Here is a 21,377-nt window from a genome sequence, read left to right on the forward strand (position 1 = left end):
TAATATAAGATTATAAATGGGTTATATAGCTGTGTGGAAGGGCCTTGAATCTACACTGCCATAAAATCCAGTTAAAATCTGATAATTTGTATTTTATAGGCAGTGTGGAAGAGGCCTAAGTGAGGCCTAACTCTGCCTGTCCCCTGGGTGAGTGGGTAGCTAGGAGACCAAGTGGGCGGAGCTTAGCCTTCTAACTGGCAGCAATTGGATAAAAACAATTATTCCTCTCCCTTTAATTAGGACTTTTTCTTTTCTTTTTGTTGTATCAACCTAGAGGCGTGGATGATGGGTTGTGTTGTCAATGTTCAAGGTTGTGGGGTGTTTAGTTTTGTTGTTTTGGCGGTCACCGTGATGCCATCACTCTTTTATATATATATATATATATAGATTTAACTGTTTGTAATAGATTTTATATGCTGTTTGTTTTTAATGATGTGTTGGCATCGAATTGCTGCCAATTGTACGCCGCCCTGAGTCCCTTCAGGTGAGAAGGTCGGGATAGAAATATTGGAAATAAATAAATAAATGTAATATTATTAATAATATTGCAATATAGTGTTAGTACTATACCGTAATATATAATGCTTATATTGTGCTATGCTAATAATATAATATAGAGCAGGGGTCTCCAAACTAAGGCCCGGGGGCCGAATGCGGCCCTCCAAGGCCATTGACCTGGCCCCCACCCTCAGTTTTAGACTTGGGCTCACCCAAAGTCTGAAAATAACAAAGGCACACAATAACAACAATCCTACTTGATTATGTCATTGGCCAGAAGCAGGCCCACACTTCCCACTGAAATCCTGATAAGTTTACAGTATGTTGGTTAAAATTATTTTTATTTTTAAATATTGTATTGTTCTTTCATTTACCAATATTGTAAATGAATGATATGGTAATAATATAATATATTGTGTATACATATAATATTGATAATAATATTATAATGTAATACAATATAATATTTATTTATTTATTTATTACAGTATTTCTACCCCGCCCTTCTCACCCAATAATAATATTAATTATATATTATATATTAAATGTAATATTACTAATAATATTACAGTATAATGGTATAGTAAAATATAGTAATATATAATGCTAATATTGTGCTATGCTAATAATATAATATATTGTATGTACATACAACTTGTAAGCAGCTCTGAGTCCCCTTCGGGGTGAGAGATGGTGGGGTATAAATGTAGTAAATAAATAAGTAATTGTTGCTGGGGGGGGGGTTGCACTACAAATAAGACATGTGCAGTGAGCATTGCCAAAAGAGATCAGGGAATCCCCTACATTATCCAATTTCCGTAAGGAACTGAAGACCTGGTGGTGTCGGCAGGTTTTTGAGTAATTATATTGGACTACCGCCGATTTCTGAGCCTGAATATATTGCACAAGATTTCCCTAGCCTAAAATGATACATTTTAATATATTGGTTTTATGGTTCCCGTCCCCTTGATCTGGTCATGTGTGATTTATTGTTTATAATTGTATTATTTTACTTTGTTTAATAATGTGTATTATGTTGTTATGTAATGTTTGTGTTGCTTTTATGACTGTAAACCGCCCTGAGTCCCATCCGGGAGATAGGGCGGTATATAAATAAAGTTTTATTATTATTATTATAGTCTCGTTTTTAACACTGTATCCTGCGTGTTGATTTTAATGATTGTTTTTATTGATGTTGATGTTTTTTACTGGTATAATTGTTTTATCGCTTTGTTACTGTTATTTGTTTGTTTTATCGGGCCTGGCCCCATGTAAGCCGCCCCGGGTCCCTTCGGGGAGATGGGGCGGGGTATAAAAATAAAGTTATTAATATTATAGGAATTGGTTCAGGGTTTTTTTTCAAATGATAATTTGGCCCCTCAACAATCTGAGGGACCATGAATCGGCCCTCCACTTAAAAAGTTTGAGGACCCCTGATATAGAGTATGTACAGATAACTTGTAAGCCGCCCTGAGTCTCCTTCGGGGTGAGAAGGGCGGGATATGAATGTCGCAAATAAATAAATTGGAGTCCACACTGCCATATAATCCAGTTCAATGTGGATTTTATGGCTGTGTATAAGGGATTTTGCCATCTGTGAATCCTACACAAAAGGTAAAGCTTGACTGTCTCTAAATAAAGGCCCACCTAACAAGGAAGGCTGTCTTCGAAGGGAAGGCCTCAAACCAGGAGCAGGCCTTGAATCTGCAAGGCCTGAGCAAGTCTCTCATAGCAAGGAACTCCTGCCAGTCCTAAACAGGATCACAATAAAGGTAAAAAAGAGCCATAATAACAAGCCTCTGCCTCCTCAAAGCAAGACAAGGCCTCCAACTACCTCAGAATGAAGTCTGGCTTGGCCTGCGCTGTTCTTAGCCTGGGCTTTAGACACGTGACGAGGGAGCGCCAATCAAAGCCAAGAGAGGCGCTGAGGGAAGACGGAAGAGTAGCGGTGCAACGCTAAAAAAGGAACCCAAATAGCAGCGATGCAACAATAAAAAGGAACCCCAACTCCCGGAAACAGCTACCGCTGACATTGGTTCCGGAGAAAGGCCTCAACCGCAAATCAAGGAGTCCAGGTAAGAAAGGCCTTTGTTGGATGACAGACGGGGAAAAGGAAGGGGAGAGGCTCTTAAATTAAAAAAGGGGAAATGTTTCCCTTCAAGCAGGAGGCAAGAAAGCAATGAATTCAAAGGAGAAGGGAAGGGATTCCTCCCAGAGGATCAGCAGCAAAACAGAGAGGAAAGGGAGAATCACAAAGAAACCCACCCTTTTTAGGGTCAATAATAGCCCTATAAGTAGGTAAAAAGGGTAAAGATGTGTTGTCGAAGGCTTTCATGGCCGGGATCACAGGGTTGTTGTATGTCTTTCGGGCTGTGTGGCCATGTTCCAGAAGTATTCTCTCCTGACGTTTCGCCCACATCTATGGCAGGCATCCTCAGAGGTTGTGAGGTATGGATAAAAAGGGCAAAGGTTTCCCCTGACATTGTCCAGTCGTGTCCGACTCTGGGGGTTGGTGCTCATCTCCATTTCTAAGCCAAAGAGCCGGTGTTGTCCGTAGACACCTCCAAGGTCATGTGGCTGGTATGACTGCATGGAGCGCTGTTACCTTCCGACCAGAGCGGTACCTATTGATCTACTCACATTGGCATGTTTTCGAACTGCTAGGTTAGCAGGAGCTGGGGCTAACAGCGGGCGCTCACTCCGCTCCCAGGATTTGAACCTGGGACCTTTTGGTTCGCAAGTTCAGCAGCTTAGTGCTTTAACACACTGTGCCACCAGCCCTATAAGTGTGCCCCCCAAAATGGAAATCCTATGGAGCAGGCCTGGGCCAACTTAGACCCTCCAGGGGTTTTGGACTGAGGATGCCTGCCATAGATGTGGGCGAAACGTCAGGAGGTGGAACATACAGCCCGGAAAACAGACAACCACCCAATTGGACTAGACTAGCCTTACGGCTTAACAGACTGAACAATAAAGGAATTGTATGACTGTTCCCGGAGGGAGGGGGAAAGTAGTGGAAAATTGATGGAAACAAGCAGGGGACAAGCGTGATTACTTAAGATTTTTTTCTCTTTTGTAAAATTGTTAAAATATATGTATCATGTAAGTTGCCTATGTTATCTTAACTTCCTCAACTGCAGAGTACGCCTGTCCTGTTTGGCACAAGTCTGCCCATGCAAAGCAGGTGGACATAGCACTGAACGAAACATGCAGAATAATCACAGGATGCCTTAAACCTACACCTGTTGATAAACTCTATAAGCTAGCTGGCATTGCCCCCCCTGATGTGCGACGAGAAGTTGCTGATAACTGTGAGAGAAAAAAGGTTGAGCATTGTGAAAGCCATCCACTGCATGGCTATCAGCCTCCTCCCACCAGACTCAAATCAAGGAAGGGCTTCATGAGAACCACCACTCCTCTTGATGTCCCACCAGCAACAGCAAGAATGTCCCTCAGGGCAGCTAAACCAGGCAATTCTAACTGGATGGCCCCTCATGAGGGTCTGCCTCCAAGGGCAAACCAAGAATGGGCAACTTGGAAGTCCCTCAACAGACTGAGAAGCTGAGTGGGCAGATCTAAAGACAACTTGGCAAGGTGGCACTACCTGGAGGAATCCTCCACCTTGTGTGACTGTGGAGCAGAACAAACAACTCCTCATATGTATGCTTGCCCACAATGCCCTGCCTCGTGCACAGAGGAGAAGTTGTTTAAAGCTACGGACAATGCGATTGCTGTTGCCCGCTTTTGGTCTAAAACTATTTAGCTGTTTGTGATTCCTTTATTTTATCACTTTTAAACTTATTTATTATGCAATGCTTTTGACACAAAATAAATAATTAATCTTAACTTCCTCATGAGGGAAATTGTTATGTTATACTCTACTTGTTTGAACCAAATAAATAAACAAAAAATGACTGGTGTTTATTATATTTATTAACAGATTAATGTTTTGCCTTTGTGTAGGTTTCCTTACACAGCCTGTTCAGGGACTCTTTACCCTGAAAGAGAAGAGGGAGAAACTCTTCTTAAAGGCAGCTTTGCTGGGTCACAGGCCAATGATGGAGGAGCCAGTCGCATGTTGGCCTGAAGCAGGAAGAGGTCCTGATGCCTGCAATACAGTGAGTAATGGGGAATACTGGGAAGGAGCAATTCAGATATTGCTGGGTGAGGGCTTTCCCAGCTCAGATGAAAAGGACAATTCTTCCATGAAGAAACCAAGGCCCCCTGAGAGGTTTGTAGCTGAGTCCACACTCTGCTGTCTGTGGCCAAAGCCAGAGCAACAAAGGCTCAGATCCTGGACCTGGTGATCCTGGTCCCTGAGCATCCTGCCCCCAGAGATGGAGAATTGAGCTCGGAAATGTCAGGCAGAGATCTATTCTCGGGTGGTAGCCCTGGGTGCTTTTCTTTTAAATCATCCAAAAGTATTTTTAATGGTCTTTTGTTCTGTTGTAAAGTATTTTTGTGCCATGCAGATCAGGTCGAGGTAGGGGGAAAGACTATGGGGTGGGTCACAGTGGACATTTTTATTTGGAGTCTATGTGTGGTGGGTTTGTTGTTGTTGTTGTTGTTATGCCACCAAAAGGCTCTCTCTTACTGCCCTTCCCCTTTAAGAATCTGAGGGGGCAGAGCTTAGGCTCAGCTCATGCTAGCTTTGAAATGGCAGTTATTTTTGTCAGTTTAAGATTTTTCAGTTAATGTTTATGTTAAGACTTAACTTTATACGTGCAGAGTCTCAGCGCCTTCCAGTAGCTTACACCTGCTCAGTACTTAATAATAATAATAATAATAATAATAATAATAATAATAATAATAAGTTTATTTGTATCCCGCCTCCATCTCCCCCGAAGGGGACTCGGGGCGGCTTACAGCAAAATCAAAATACAAACAATGATAAAATATAAAACATCAGGACAAAAACAAAACCAATAAAAAATATACACAATAAATTAAAAAACACAACGCAGAATTAAAACATCAGGTTAAAAACAATGAGGTTGCAATAGTGGACTTTCAGTCTTCCAGTCTGCTTCCATAGTAGACACTTGAGCACATGCCCGGCCATTGTCAGTTTTTACTACTGTCTTTCCCCTAGTCTAGGTGATATTACAGACTCATCACAGTTCTCAGTATCTTGTCCTAGTAGACAGGTTTAATTGCATATAGACTTCATAACATCAAAAGGAAAGGGAGAGGGGGAAAATACACTGAACATGGTTCCTTATATACAATACAATTACACATAGTAATCATTGATTGGTTACCAACTAATTGACCCAACCCAAACTCAGGATTGCATCATTGACAATCATCTGGAGTAGGCCCAAACACATTCCCCAAATGATTCCCCATATACAATCAGCATTCCCAATAGAAGCCCATTAGCAGTGCATGACTCAATACATTGTAAAACCTAACAGTTTATTATTAGAAGGAAGCATAGGAAAGTAGAAGGTGTCATATCAGAACTATATTAACTGAAGTCACGTTGGAACTGTATTAAGTTAAATTAAAGAGCCATATAATACAGTGATATATAAAGTCATTTTGACATTGTATTAAAGTTAGTTTAAAAATACATAGAATCCAGTCACTTCAGGACTTTATACCATATAGCAATAACCATCTAGAAACAAAGAAGATTTGAGAACCAGAACTGCATAGACTTCAAAGGTTTCTTTTCCTCACAGAGACTCTATAGTGGCAACCGGGGGAAAGGAAGTTCAATCTGTCTGTTAATAAAATGTTGTTTAATTGGCCAAATACAATCTCTAATCTGTCCCTTGTGCTACAGCGCCTTCCAGTTCACGTAGTTAAGCACGGAGGCAGAACACTTGTTATTGCCTTTTAGTGAAATTAAAAAAACGAATCAGGCAAATGCGAAGAAGCAGAAAGAGCAGTAGTTTTATTTCTCCATGATGCAAGGGCAAACAAGTTGGGGCTCCATTGCTCCCTGTTTTGCACCCTCTGATGACTTCCGGGTGCAAAGGTGCCCCCAGAATCAGCTTTGAAAAGGAGAGAGATGGTGTTGGGGAGTGAACATGTGATAAAATTGAATCATTGTCCCAGAAGCCTCTTAAAAACATGATTCGGCTGTCATAGAATCATAGAGCTGGAAAGAGACCCCAAGGTCCATCCAGCCCAACTCTCTTCTGCCTGCAGAAAAAGCACAATCCGACAGATTGTTATCCAGTCTCTGTTTAAAAGCTTCCAAAGAAGGAGCCTCCACCACACTCTTAGGCAGAAAGTTCCACAGCTAATGTTCAGGTGGAATTTCCTTTCCTGTAATTTGAACCTTGGTTCCGAGTCTTAGTCTCCAGGGCAGCGGAAAACAAACCTGCTCCCTGTGTTGTCGAAGGCTTTCATGGCCGGAATTACTGGGTTGTTGTGCATTTTGCCTCCAACAGACAAAAGTTCTTTCTCCCACCCTGGACCTTCCACAGATATATAAACCTCCTTTGCTTAGTTTTCCAATATACCTCAGAACCTCTGAGGATGCCTGCCATAGATGTGGGTGAAACGTCAGGAGAGAATGCTTCTGGAACATGGCCACACAGCCTGGAAAATGCACAGCAACCCAAACCTGCTCTCTCTTCCTTCTGACAGCCTCTTAAATATTTAAACGTGGGTATCATGTCTCCTCTCAACTTTCTCTTCTGCAGATTAACCATATCCAGCTCTTAGAGCTGCTCTTCATAAGGATTCATATTTCCTGACATTTGCTCATTTTGGTCGCCCTCCTCTGGATATCTTCCAGTTTGTCAATATCCCTCTTGAACTTTGGTGCCCAGAATTGGACACTGTATTCCAGATGAGGTCTAACCAAAGCAGAATAGATTGGCACTAGACCAGGAGTCCTCAAACGTTTTAAGTGGAGGGCCGGTTTATAGTTCCAGACTGTTGGGGGGCCGGGCAGTGATGAAATAGTTCAGAATTAGGACTGTTGTTGTTGTGTGCCTTCAAGTTGTTTCAGACTTAGGTCAACCCTTAGGTCAACCCCATAATTGGCTTTTTTAAATGCTGCATCACATTGTTGGTTCATGTTCAACTTGTTGTCTACTAAGACCCCAGGATCTCTTTCATGTGATACTTGGTGAGCCAGGCATCACCCATCCTATATCTCTGCATTTCATTTTTTCTGCCTAAGTGAAGGATCCTATATTTTTCCTTTTTCTTACAATGCATTGACAAAAGTTTTTTCTGTTTTACTGAAGTTATTTTTTGTATTTTATTGTTTTTAAGCAGGCCTAACTATCTGATGACTTTGCCCAGACATTGTTGTGGGTGGATATCTGAAACCACACATACATCTAAACCCCCTCCACAAAGTCACTGGCCATTCTCTCCTCTTTCTCCCAGTTACATGTTTTGATTGTTCATTATTGTTTCAGGAGAGGCATCGCTTGGTAGCAGATCCCTCAGCATTCCCTGTGGCAGGGAAGGCTTCCTTGGACACCAGGCAGATTCCCCAAAGGAGGGCCATCAAGCAGGAGGAGGATACATGGGCCCCTTTGCAAGGTAAGGATGAACACTCTGTGTCTAGAATCTTGCAGATCTCTTTGATCTTGTTGTGTGGCTTCACATCATTTCCGTATTTAGCTGATTGATCGTGCTTAGTAAGGGATTCTGGAAACAGCTGCTCTTTCCTTTGTGTGGAGACACAAATGGCTACAGTAGGATTAAAGATAAAGGTAAAGGTTTCCCCTGATGTTACATCCAGTCTTGTCCGACTCTGGGGGTTGGTGCTCATCTCCATTTCTAAGCTGAAGAGCCGGCATTGTCCGTAGACACCTCCAAGGTCATGTGGCCAGCATGATTGCATGGAGCGCCATTACCTTTCCACTGGAGCAGTACCTATTGATCTACTCACATTTGCATGTTTTAAAACTGCTAGATTAGCAGAAGCTGGGGCTAACAGCTGGCGCTCAATCTGCTCCCCGGATTCAAACCTGCAATCTTTCGGTCTGCAAGTTCAGCAGATCAGCGCTTTAACACACTACGCCACTGGGGGATCCTTACAGTAGGATTAGCTAGAGCCAAATCCTGTTGCTCTTCACCTAAAGCTTTACAGTATTCCCTCACTTATCGCGGGGGGTTACATTCCAGAACCACCTGCGAAAAGTGAAAATCCTTGAAGTAGGGACACTATATTTGTGGTGTTTACAGTCTCACTGGCAAGTAGTATCTCTGTCCCCTCCTCACCTCTCAAGCACACACATGCCTTGTAAGGCAAAAACAAAGCTGCTTCAGCCTCCTTTTCTCTCCCTTTGGCTTCTCCTTCCTTCCTTCCTTAGACTTCTCCTTAGGAAGGAAGTAGAAAGAGGGATTTATAATATTTTATGATTTATACTATTATTTTCGTGTTTATTAAAAAAAACCACGAAACAGCGAGGCCACGAAAAGCAAACGGCGAAGTAGTCAGGGAACACAGTATTGTGTTGTTTATTTTAGACATATTGCTGCAACCATACACTGAAAACTTTGTATTCTTCCAACCCTTTTTCACCGTCCTTCCAGTGCATATGCTGCTGAAATAGTTTCAGGTATACAGAGGATCAAGAGGAAATTGGTCTGGACTAATGTAAAATGACGTTGGAAAAAGGACTTCCTTTGTCAAAGGCTTTCCTAACAGAGGCATCTCTGGCCTCACTAATGAACATCTGTTTAACACTGTAACCCCAACCTCTGACAAAAGCCTATATGACTGAGTCCCCCTCCTTGGTCTCTCCCACAGAGCCTGGAATGAGGCCCCAGTTGTCTCTTCCTCTTCTTTGCGATGGAGCAGATCAAGATCAGGTAAGGAGGAGGATTCCTGGAAAAACATTTCTTGAAAATTCTGAATTACAGTAGAGTCTCACTTATCCAAGCTAAACGGGCCAGCAGAAGCTTGGATAAGCGAATATCTTGGATAATAAGGAGGGATTAAGGAAAAGCCTATTAAACATCCAATTAGGTAATGATTTTACAAATTAAGCACCAAAACATCATGTTATACAACAAATTTGACAGAAAAAGTAGTTCAATACGCAGTAATGTTATGTTGTAATTACTGTATTTACGAATTTAGCACCAAAATATCACGATATATTGAAAACATTGACTACAAAAATGGCTTGGATTATCCAGAGGCTTGGATAAGCGAGGCTTGGATTAGTGAGACTCTACTGTACCTTTTTTCTTAGATGGCATCCCACACAGCGATGTGGAAATATTTTGTTTCAGTGCATTTGGATTTTTTAAAAGTTTTTTTATCTTAATTCTGTTTTCTCTTTTCAAAGTGGTTTAAAATCACCAAAATTTAATAGTTTAATCCTTCCTACACCTCATATAATTTCACAGAGGGAAATTGGGAGATGTAGCGAAGCAACATCAGATTATGCTCATGATGATGAAAGTTATTATAGAGAAAGTACATATAAACTAAAAGATGTAGCACAGTAGGCTTTTCTTAAAGTTTACTGGAAGGATGAGATTTGGTCCCCTTTACCTCCCACACCTTTAGCAGGGGTGTTCTTGTGGTTTTTTCCAACTTATGACACTGTGGTAAAACTCTCAAATATATTTCAGCAGAGGTATGTGTGTTGCCCTTGATTTCTTCTGCGCTTGAAAGAGCATGACCTGCATAGGTTCACCCAGTGGGTATCCATGGCCAAGTCAGGATTTGAACCAGAGTCATATTCCACACTCAGACCACTACACCACGTTGGTTGAGCTCATGGAGTGCAAACTCTTTTTGTCCTTTGAACTCGGTTTGCAGCAACTGAAGTGAGCTGAAAGCAAATGGGGAAAGTGGAAGAAGAAAATAAACCCAAACATCTAAAAAGTGGCAGAACCCCAAATCTGAAAAAAAAAAACCAAACAAAAACACCATCCAAAAGAAAGTCAAGGTGGCAGTTGGAAGTGACATTACATTTCTTCTGGCATGCTGTAATGCACCTGTTTGGCCCACCCACCCCACCAGGAGTGGCCTCCCCTTTGGTTCAAATCCTGCAGTGTAAGACCTCTGGCATTTTATTTGTTAGCTGAGGTGTAATGGCTCTTTACAATCCAATCTCTTTTTACTACAGCTGTAGAGTACAACATGAGCTGAGGCTTCTGTGTTTGTCAGAGCTTATCCACGATGCTCATGCTTGTGTTTGTGGAAGAATAGATTTCACTCAGCTGCTTTTATATCCTTATCAGCCAGTGAATCTGCTTTTGGTGAGAGTCGGGACCTTTCTCTTTTGTCCCCAGAGTTTGTTCATTATTGATGAGGTCGCTGTGTCTTTCTCCCCGGAAGAGTGGGCCCTGCTGGAACCTGACCAGAGAGCCCTGCACAAGCAAATCATGGCAGAGATCCACGAGATCATGGCCTTTCTTGGTAAGACTCCTGCTTTCCTTGGATGAATATATCTTCTCTGGTAAAATGCATTTGTACTAATGATATAATGGTAACTATAGTTCTTTGAATGTGATCCTGCTCCAACCCAAATGAGAAAAGGGAAGTGTTCTATCGATCTAAATCATGGAAAAATCCTATGGGTGATGGACTGTCCCAATATGGCTCCCTTGTTCCTTTGTGAATTATTGTTTTTGTTCTGATGCTTAGTAGTGGGATTATGAGATTACGTAAAACCAGATGTTAGAATGATGTTAGTGTGCTGCTAGTAAGTATCCCAAGACAGGCAGGCTTTGCTGAGGAACCAGACTAAATTTTCATTATGGGGAGGTGAGTGTCTCAAAGAAAGTAGTCCTGTGGGCCCTTCCACACAGCCATATAACCCAGAATATCAAGGAAGATCAGGGCAGCTGATGACTGGGGCTCTTGAAGGTCTTCAATTCATAGAGTCACTAGAAGCTGAAGTCAAATTGCTGGCAAATAAAGAAATAAAATATAAGGATAATAGCATTAACATTGCTTCTCATTGGGAGTAGCATCTCAATTTTGACAGTCCCAAGACTCTTTAATTTGAACTACTGCAGAAAGATAATAGTATTAATTCTGACATGTCAAGGGAACTGTTCAAGAAGTCTGAAGACAAGACCTTGGGGTAATCTCTTCCTCAATTTTAAGGCAAAGTTGGGGATAAGTGTCTCTCTAAATGCCCTCTGCCCCACACACCACTTTCTCCTCCAATCACATACTTGCTGGGTGAAGTTGGCGGGATGGTGTTGTGTAAGAAGGTGTTTCCTACTTCCTTGAATAAGGAGTTCAATAGACATTTGCATTACTCCAAGTGGTTGCCATGCACACCACCAGCCAGGTTCCAGCCATTGTCTTTTTGAGGCAAGCAGTAATGGGGTAATAATGCCTCAGCACATGGAAGGCCACTTTTGCTCACCTCTGATCATGAATAAGGTTTTGATGCTGGCTTTGTATCAGTGTAGGTGTTCTTGAGCTAGCTAGTAGCTACAGGACCACAGAGAGGGATGGGCTGCTAAAGCATAAATGTGCCTCCACTCTGATTTGTATACCACTTTTCCATTGCAAGACAAAGTAGTTTACTGTAACATCAAAAGAGGGACAATTTTTTTCAACTCTGTATCAGTCAAGACTTTATTAAGGTCCATGACCAACACAGAGAAACTCAGTAGCAATTGCCCTTCAAAATAAGAAAGTGAAACATCACACAGCAAAAAAAAAAAAGTTTCAACCACAGGATAAGGCTGGTTTATACTGCAGATTCTGGGAGAGACTTTCATGCAGCAATTTGGATATCTTGAATATACAATGGGCCCTTGATATTCATTGGTGTTAGAGTCCAGGACCCTTATGGGTACCAAATTTAGTGGATTCTCCAATTATGTTATAAGCAATGGTAGAAGTAGAATGTGATTTGTTATATGAATTAAAGGGAAAGGTTTTCCCCTGACATTAAGTCTAGTCGTGTCCTACTCGGGGGTTGGTGCTCATCTCCATTTCTAAGCAAAAGAGCCGGCGTTGTCCGTAGACACCTCCATGTGGCCGGCATGACTGCATGGAGCGCCGTTACCTTCCCGCCAGATCTACTCACATTTGCATGTTTTTGAACTGCTAGGTTGGCAGAAGATGGGCTAACAGCAGGTGCTCACCCCACTCCCTAGTTTCGAACTGCTTACCTTTCGGTCAGCAAGTTTAGCAGCTCAGCAGTTTAATCCGCTGTGCCACCAGGGGCTCCTGTTATACAACTTATTTGCCCTTTATAAATTGGCAAAAAGCCCTCAAAAGACAGGGAAAGCAACTCTTCTGGCAACCAAGAGCTTACCCTTTGGGGCCGGGCTGTGGCGCAGCTGTTGAGCAGCTGCCTTAAATCACTCTGACCATGAGGTCATGAGTTCGAGGCCAGCCTGTGGCGGGGTGAGCACCCGTCAATTAAAAATAAAAAATAGCCCCTGCTCGTTGCTGACCTAGCAACCCGAAAGATAGTTGCATCTATCAAGTAGGAGATAAGGTACCACTTATAAAGTGGGAGGCAAGATTAACTAATTTACGACCTGGAATGAGGAAGTGCCGTCAGTGTGGATGATGAAGCAGCTGCTCCCCCCTGTGGCCAGAATCGAACATCCCCTCAGAAGAACGTTAACTTGCCTCTGCGTGTGTCTCTCAGTCTCTGTTTGATGTGTTTATGGGCATTGAATGTTTGCCCTATGTGTGTTATAATGTGATCCGCCCTGAGTCCCCTTCGGGGTGAGAAGGGCGGAATATAAATACTGTAAATAAAATAAAAAATAAATAATACCCCAAGGTCTTGCCTTTAGACATCTCGAACAGCTTCCTTGACCTGTTAGGATGAATACTTTTATCTTTATTGTAGTTCAAGTCAAATTAGTCTAGCAAGTAAAACAAAATGAAAATTAGTAGCATGATATATGGCTGTTAGCAGGCTTTTGCCTACTGAGGCAAGAAAGTGAAAAGCATGCAGATTTAACCTTCCTCAGAAGGGAGTTCCAATGCCTAGGAGCAATCTCCAAAGATAAATGCTTGGGAGTAATTACCAGCTGAACTTGGGACTGTGGTGGGATGGAGGAAGCTCTCCTCGAAGATTGTTAGACTCAGATTCTGATTGACAGTTTTCAGATAGCTTGAAGCTAAGCCATTAAAGACATAGTATCTCTTTTGTTCTGAAGATTGCGTATATTTTTATTGCTTTAATCCCTTCTCCATACTTTGAAATTGTTTTTCATACAAATTTGGAAAAACGTTGTTTTTCTTTTTTGCAGCAGAAAATTGGAGGAAAACATATGCCTGTGCCAAGTATGGGATGTGTTCTAGGCAGATCTTGGATCTTAGCAGCCACCAGCAAGCCCAAGAATCAGAAAACAAAAGTGATATCAAAGTGGAGCCCTACAATTGCCACGAATATGGGAAATGTTTGGCGCAAGATATAGCACTGGTGCCTCACACAACACTCCAAGCTGGAAAAAAACACTATTCATGTGAAGTGTCTATGAAGGGTTTTGATGATGAATGGCACAATATGAACCCCGATGAAGGCCAAACAGTAAAGAAACAGCATAAATGCCAGCAGTGTGGGAAATGTTTTGCTTACAGTTCATTCCTTAAGGCACATTTCAGAGTGCACACAGGAGAGAAACCCTTCAAATGCCAGGTGTGTGGCAAATGTTTTGCGCGAAAGACATGTCTTATGATTCATCAGTGGGTGCATACAGGAGAGAAGCCATACAAGTGCCAGGAGTGTGAGAAAGGCTTTGCTCAAAAGTCGTGGCTTGTGGCTCATCAGAGGGTGCATACGGGAGAGAAGCCAAACAAATGCCAACAGTGTGGGAAATGTTTTTCTCAGAGGTCCTCCCTTTTATGCCATCAGAGAGTCCACACAGGAGAGAAACCCTACAAATGTCACAAGTGTGGGAAATATTTTGGACACAAGTTGCATCTCATGAAGCATCAGGTAATGCACACAGGAGAAAAACCCTACAAATGTCAGGACTGTGGAAAACGTTTTCTTGTAAAAGCATACCTTGTGAATCACCAGCGAATCCACACAGGAGAGAAACGACACAAATGCTCAGAGTGTGGAAAGTGTTTTATTGGTAATTCAGCCCTTTTAATCCATTGGAGAGTCCACACAGGAGAAAAACCATACAAATGCCAGGAGTGTGGGAAATCTTTCGCTCACCGTTCAGGCCTTACAAGTCACCGGAGAACCCACACCGGAGAGAAACCCTACCAATGCCAAGTATGTGGGAAAGAGTTTTCTTGGAATTCAGACTTTGTGAAGCATCAGAAAATTCACACAGGACAGAAACTATACACCTGTCGGGAGTGTGGAAAAGGTTTTTATACCAAATCACAACTTGTGCAGCATCAGAAAACCCACACAGGAAACAAACCGTACAAATGTGAGATGTGTGGAAAAGGTTTTGGTCAGAAGGCCAATCTTGCAAAACATGAGAGGACACACACAGGAGAGAAACCATATATATGCCAGGATTGTGGGAAATGTTTTGCTCAGAACGCTAACCTTGCGAGTCACCAGAGAGTTCACACGGGAGAGAAACCATACCAATGCCAAGAATGTGGGAAAGGGTTTTCTTGGATTTCAGAGTTTGCGAGACATCAGAACATCCACACAGGAAACAAACCATACCAATGTGAAATGTGTGAAAAAGGGTTTTTTCAAAAGTCTGACCTTGTGAAGCACCGGAGGATACATACAGGTGAAAAACCATACAAATGCCAGGAGTGTGGGAAATGTTTTGCTCGGAATGCACACCTTCGAGGCCACCAGACTGTCCATACAGGAAAGAAACCATACCAGTGCCAGGTGTGCGGGAAAGGGTTTTCTTGGAATTCAGACCTTGTGAGACATCAGAGCAGCCACACAGGAAACAAACCATACAAATGTGAAATGTGTGAAAAACGTTTTCTTCAGAAGTCTGAGCTTGTGAAGCATCAGAGAGTACACACAGGTGAGAAACCATACAAATGCCAGGAGTGTGGGAAAGCTTTTGCTCAGAAACCTCACCTTCAAGTCCACCAGGCTGTCCATACAGGACACAAACCATACCAGTGCCAGGAGTGCGGGAAAGGGTTTTCTTGGAATTCAGACCTTGTGAGACATCAGAAAATCCACACAGGGGAGAAACTACACACATGTCAACAATGTGGGAAACGCTTTTATCACAATTCGCAACTTGTGCAGCATCAGAAAATCCACACCGGAAATAAACCGCACAAATGCGAGGTGTGTGAAAAATGTTTTGGTCGAAAGTCCGACCTTGTGAAGCACAAGAGGATACACACAGGAGAGAAACGGCACAAGTGTCAGGAGTGTGGGAAATGCTTTACTGAAAGTTCAGGCCTTGTGAAGCACCAGCGAATCCACACAGGAGAAAAACCATATAAATGCCAGGACTGTGGGAAATGTTTTGCTCACAATGTGCAGGTTTTACGCCACCAGACAGTCCACACAGGGGAGAAACGATATGAATGCCAGCAGTGTGGGAATTGTTATACGCAATACTCAAGCCTTCAGCGCCATCAGAAAACCCACTCAGACAATAAACCATACCAGTGTTACGAGTGTGGAAAATCTTTTGTTAATAAAAGAAGCCTTGTAAAGCACCAAAAAAAGCACACAAGGGGAGAAACCATATAAATGTGTGGGGTGTAGGAAATGTTTTAGATGCTGTTTGCATCTTGTGAATCAGCAGAGATTAGACAGGAGAAAACCCTGCAAGAGCCAGGAATTTGGGAAATGTTTCACTTTGAAATCACACTTCTGAAGCACCTGTAAATCCATGCAGGAGAAATTACACATGCTGGGAGTGTGGAAAATGTTTTGCTCAAAATGCACATCTTTTACACCACCAAAGAGTACACACAGGAAAGAAACCAAACAAAAAAATAAAATAAAATTAGTCTGGCATGATTTTGTTTTTGATGCTAACTTTTAGCGAACATGGCATTACTTTGAAAGTACTTGTCTGCTTAATGATCTGCTTCAGAATATTTCCTGCTTTTGAAGTCAGTCTGACTGGGCACCACAATCTCTCGATCCTCTCTCTTCCATTTTCTGACCATCTGCTGAAATGTGTATGTAAAAGCCGTAAGCCCTGTTCCCCGTTTCATTCTGTAATAGTACAGATATTCAAACTGTAGGCATATGATTTAAACGATTAAATTGAATGAATGTGGACTATTAGTATTTTAAATACATGTACAATAACTAGAAATATGTGTTGTCCTTTCCTAAATTTTGTTATTGTGTTTATTTGAGCATAGCCCCTGAAGAAAGGTATTTAATACGAAATCTGAAGCACTTTGGGCTTTTAATAATATAGGATAATTTTTAAAAAACCTGTTTAAAAATAAAATATAAATAAAACCCATAAGCAACGAAGACCTGGCTGTTGGACTTTCAGAGCTAAATGCAGATGGGGAAGATGGAAAGTTTGGGATCACCTTATCTTGCTCTGTATCATGAAGCAGCCGACTACTATGCTAAAGCCCAGTAGGCTGAAGTAAATCTTACAAATTAAAAAGGTTGACAGTTCAAAGCTTGGGTCTAGGTGAGCTCCTGGCCTTTAGCCCAGCTTCTGCCTACCTAGCAGTTTGAAAGCAAAATGTGAGAAGATAAATAGGTACCACTTAAAAGTGGGGAGGTATTAAGGCACTCATAAGGAAATGCCAGAAAAATCCGGACGATTCAACGAGGAGGTTTACGAACAAAGTTCTTCGGCAGGGAGTTGGAGCAACAGCACCCCTCCATGGCCAGAACAAAGTCTCCAAGATGCTGAAGATGGGAAAAGCCTATATATACCTCTATCTATGTACAATTGTCTGTCTTGTCAGTGTATAAATGGCATTGAATGTTTGCTGCATATGTATGTTCTGTGATCTGCCCTGAGTCCCTTTCAGGGTGAGAAGGGCAGAATATAATTTCTGTAAATAAAATAAATACTTTGCATATGTATAAACCTTCTAAGTTGTCTGCCGTCCTATGGTGACCCCAGGGATTTTACAGGATTTTCTCAGGCAAGTTATCTTCAGAGGAAGCTTTGCAAGTTGCTCCCTCTGAAATATTGCCCACAGCTCCTGATATTCTGTGTAACTTCCAAGATCTGGTGTCTTTGGGGTATTTAAGCTGTAGTTGCCTGCTGTACAGTAGGAGTAAGTGAGCAACATTGGAGTTGCCTCTTTTCTGACAAAACAGGTGAATTCCAGCTCCTCGAGGCCTCCAGAATTGGCAATTCGTCCCTTCAATGGGTCATGATTCCCCAAAGATTTTAAAAATAAAAATCTTTTTTTTCAAATTCCGAAATTTACTTCTGAAAATCGTTTTTTTCCAAATTCCAAAATTTACTTCTGGATATTTGTGTTTTTTATTTTTGTTTGGTCTGGGTTTTGTAGTTCATGAGGGTCCAAGATTCAACGAGGGACTTCATTGGATGTGTTGTAATAGCAGATTCCCATATTAGCTTAACGTTTACACCTTATTTTATTATTTTGGTTATTTAGTATTTAATGTTTATTTTACTTAAGTGATATTTGCCTTTACTGTTCTAATGTAGCACAAATCCTATGTAAAATCATACTACGTATTTTAGACATTACTATTGAAATCTGAAATACATGCAGGAAGCCTTTACTTTGCAAGGGGCTGCTGGAAGTCTTCAAAGGGACCTCTTCCAATACCCCGAAAATAAGACATCCCCAGAAAATAAGACCTAGTAGAGCTTTTGCTGAATACCTAAATATAAGGCCTCCCGCAAAAGTAAGACCTAGTAAAGTTTTTGTTTGGAAGCATGCAGGATCGGTAAATGTACATACCATAGATTGTTGTACCTGGAAATAAAAGTAGTAACAAGAAATAATAATAATAATAACAATAATAATATAATAACTTTATTCTTGTATCCCACCTCCATCTCCCAGAAGGGACACAGGGCAGCTTACACAGGGATAAGCCCAACAACAACATAAATTTGCATATGAACAGAAATTTAAAACAGTGATTGTAAAACAGTATAGCAATAAAATATAATATAGAAATTCTTGAAAGGATTCGCAGTTTGGTTATGCTGTTTTGTGATGACAACTACTGTACAGTAGATAATAACTTTTCATTTTTAAAAATTCAACCATAAATGTGAATTCGTATTTGTGGAAAAATAAGACATCACCTGAAAATAAGACCTAGCGCATCTTTGGGAGCAAAAATTAATATAAGACACTCTTATTTTCGGGGAAACAGGGTAGGTAAAGGTAAAGGTTTCCCCTCACGTTACGTCTAGTCGTGTCCGACTCTGGGGGTTGGTGCTCATCTCCATTTCTAAGCCGAAGAGCCGGCGTTGTCCGTAGACACCATCAACGTCATGTGGCCATAGGCATGACTGCATGGAGCACCGTTACCTTCCCGCCGGAGCAGTACCTATTGATCTACTCACATTTACATGTTTCCGAACTGCTAGGTTGGCAGAAGCTGGGGCTAACAGCAGGAGCTCACTCCGCTCCCCGGATTCGAACTGCCGACCTTTCGGTCAGCAAGTTCAGCAGCTCAGTAGTTTAACCTGCTATGCCACAAGAGGCTCCCCTTCCAATAAGAAGAGCCTTGTTAAACCCCTCGCTCCTTCTGAAAAGAAATAGGCCTCTGAGGCACTTTTCCCTCTTCCCTCTCCTTCTGGATTTCCGGACAAGAACCTGGCCTTAGCCGTAGTCACATGACGCGGAACTGAGTGGAACACACCAATCAAAGGCAAGGATTTGCAGAGGGAGGGCGGGACAGAGAGCGGCAGTGCAATGCTCAAAGAGCACCCCCCAGAAACAGACACCACTGCCATTGGTTCCTCATAAGTGCATCCACCCTCAAATTAAGGACACCAAAGCAAGACGGAAAAGAAGTCCTGGTAAGAAGGGCCTTTGCCTGAGGGTATCCCTCTTATTTCCATTTTATTTGTGTCTTTGGTACCGACTTCCTTGTATGCATCAGCTTTGTTTACTAATTAATGCCTGTATGTGGCCTATTGATTAATAACTTCATCCTTCTGGGATTTGAAACAGACTTGTCAGAACTGGGTTGTTGTATGTCTTTCGGGCTGTGTGGCCATGTTCCAGAAGCATTCTCTCCTGACGTTTCGCCCACACCTATGGCAGGCATCCATAGATCCATAGATGCCTGCCATAGATGTAGGTGAAACGTCAGGAGAGAATGCTTCTGGAACATGGCCACACAGCCCGAAAGACACACAACAATCCTGTGATCCCGGTCATTAAAGCCTTTGACAACACTTTGTCAGAACTGTTTTAATTTTTTCAGTCACACACCGCAAACAAAACACAGTCACAAAACAAAATACAGTAGAGTCTTACTTATCCAACATAAACGGGCCGGCAGAACGTTGGATAAGCAAATAGGTTGGATAATAAGGAGGGATTAAGGAAAAACCTACTAAACATCAAATAAGGTTATGATTTTACAAATTAAGCACCAAAACATCATGTTTTAAAACAAGTTTGACAGAATAAGTAGTTCAATACGCAATAATGCTATGTAGTAATTACTGTATTTACGAATTTAGCACCAAAATATCACAATGCATTGAAAACATTGACTACAAAAATGCGTTGGATAATCCAGAACATTGGATAAGTGAGACACTACTGTATATTAAAATCATAGAATCGTAGAGTTGGAAGAGACATCACGGGCCATCCAGTCCAACCCCCTGCAAGAAGCAGGAAAATCTCATTCAAAGCACCCCCGACAGATGGCCATCCAGCCTCTGCTTAAATCTACAACAAAAGACTACATTTCAAACTCCTCGACATATTCAGGTTTTGTTTATTTGCACCATGAGTACTATTTATTTACAGTAGAGTCTCACTTATCCAAGCCTCGCTTATCCAAGTTTCTGGATTATCCAAGCCATTTTTGTAGTCAATGTTTTCAATATATCATGATATTTTTGTGCTAACTTCGTAAATACAGTAATTACAACATAACATTACTGTGTATTGAACTGCTTTTTCTGTCAAATTTGTTGTAAAACTTTATGTTTTGGTGCTTAATTTGTAAAATCATAACCTAATTTGATGTTTAATAGGCTTTTCCTTAATCTCTCCTTCTTATCCAAGATATTCACTTATCCAAGCTTCTGCCGGCCCATTTAGCTTGGATAAGTGAGACTCTACTGTATTTATTTATTTACAACATATTTACCCCACCTTTCTCACCCGAGGGGACTCAAGGCGGCTTACAACACCCGGCAAGATTCAATGCCAAATAATCAATAAAATTAACAACACATTTAAAACCATTAACACTAATCAGTAAAAATAAATTATACAAACAGTAAAAAGCATTAAAAACATATAAATTACTTAATTCCATTCTTCCAAGAACCTTGTACATAGACCTTAATTCAGACCGTGTTAATATTTGCTTACTCATTAAATGCTTGCGCACAAAGCCATGTCTTTACGTTCTTCCTAAAGCCCAGAATGGTTGTAAAGGGTAAAGGTTTTCCCCTGACGTTAAGTCCAGTCGTGTCCGACTCTGGGGGTTGGTGCTCATCTCCATTTCTAAGCCAAAGAGCAGGCGTTGTTCATAGACACCTCCACGGTCATGTGGCCGGCATGACTGCATGGAGTGCCCTTACTCGCATCCATGAGTACTGCTAATGTCTAAAGGATTATTGAATGGGATGAAGGAGCCCCCGGTAGCACAACGGGTTAAACCACTGAGCTGCTGAACTTGCTGACTGAAAGGTGGGCAGTTTGAATCTGGGGAGCGGAGTAAGCTCCCATTGTCAGCTCCATCTTCTGCCAACCTAGCAGTTCAAAAACATGCAAATGTGAGTAGATCAATAGGTATCACTCTGGCAGGAAGGTAACAGTGCTCCATGCCATGATGCCGGCCACATGGCCTTGGAGGTGTCTACAGACAATGCCGGCTCTTCAG

At 41.7% G+C, this 21,377-nt stretch overlaps 1 protein-coding gene across 3 annotated transcripts; it reads left to right on the top strand.

Moving 5' to 3' along the window:
- The first annotated feature begins 2,448 nt into the window (after positions 1 to 2,448).
- On the top strand, positions 2,449 to 16,547 carry LOC100552168 (zinc finger protein 271). Of its 3 annotated transcripts, none has more exons than XM_016998854.2 (6): positions 2,449 to 2,573; positions 4,462 to 4,616; positions 7,887 to 8,013; positions 9,230 to 9,291; positions 10,729 to 10,855; positions 13,675 to 16,547. In XM_016998854.2, exons 2-6 carry the CDS (start codon positions 4,554 to 4,556, stop codon positions 16,071 to 16,073), a joined length of 2,778 nt encoding a protein of 925 aa, XP_016854343.2. In that variant the 5' UTR covers positions 2,449 to 2,573; positions 4,462 to 4,553; the 3' UTR covers positions 16,074 to 16,547. The 3 variants fall into 3 exon arrangements, with proteins under 3 accessions (XP_016854343.2, XP_062829408.1, XP_062829409.1); XM_062973338.1 differs by having other exon boundaries at positions 13,678 to 16,547; XM_062973339.1 differs by lacking the exon at positions 2,449 to 2,573 and having other exon boundaries at positions 4,479 to 4,616; positions 10,775 to 10,855.
- Positions 16,548 to 21,377: the final 4,830 nt, after the last annotated feature.

Source organism: Anolis carolinensis, chromosome 2 (assembly GCF_035594765.1).
Source record: "Anolis carolinensis isolate JA03-04 chromosome 2, rAnoCar3.1.pri, whole genome shotgun sequence".
NCBI lineage: Eukaryota > Metazoa > Chordata > Lepidosauria > Squamata > Dactyloidae > Anolis > Anolis carolinensis.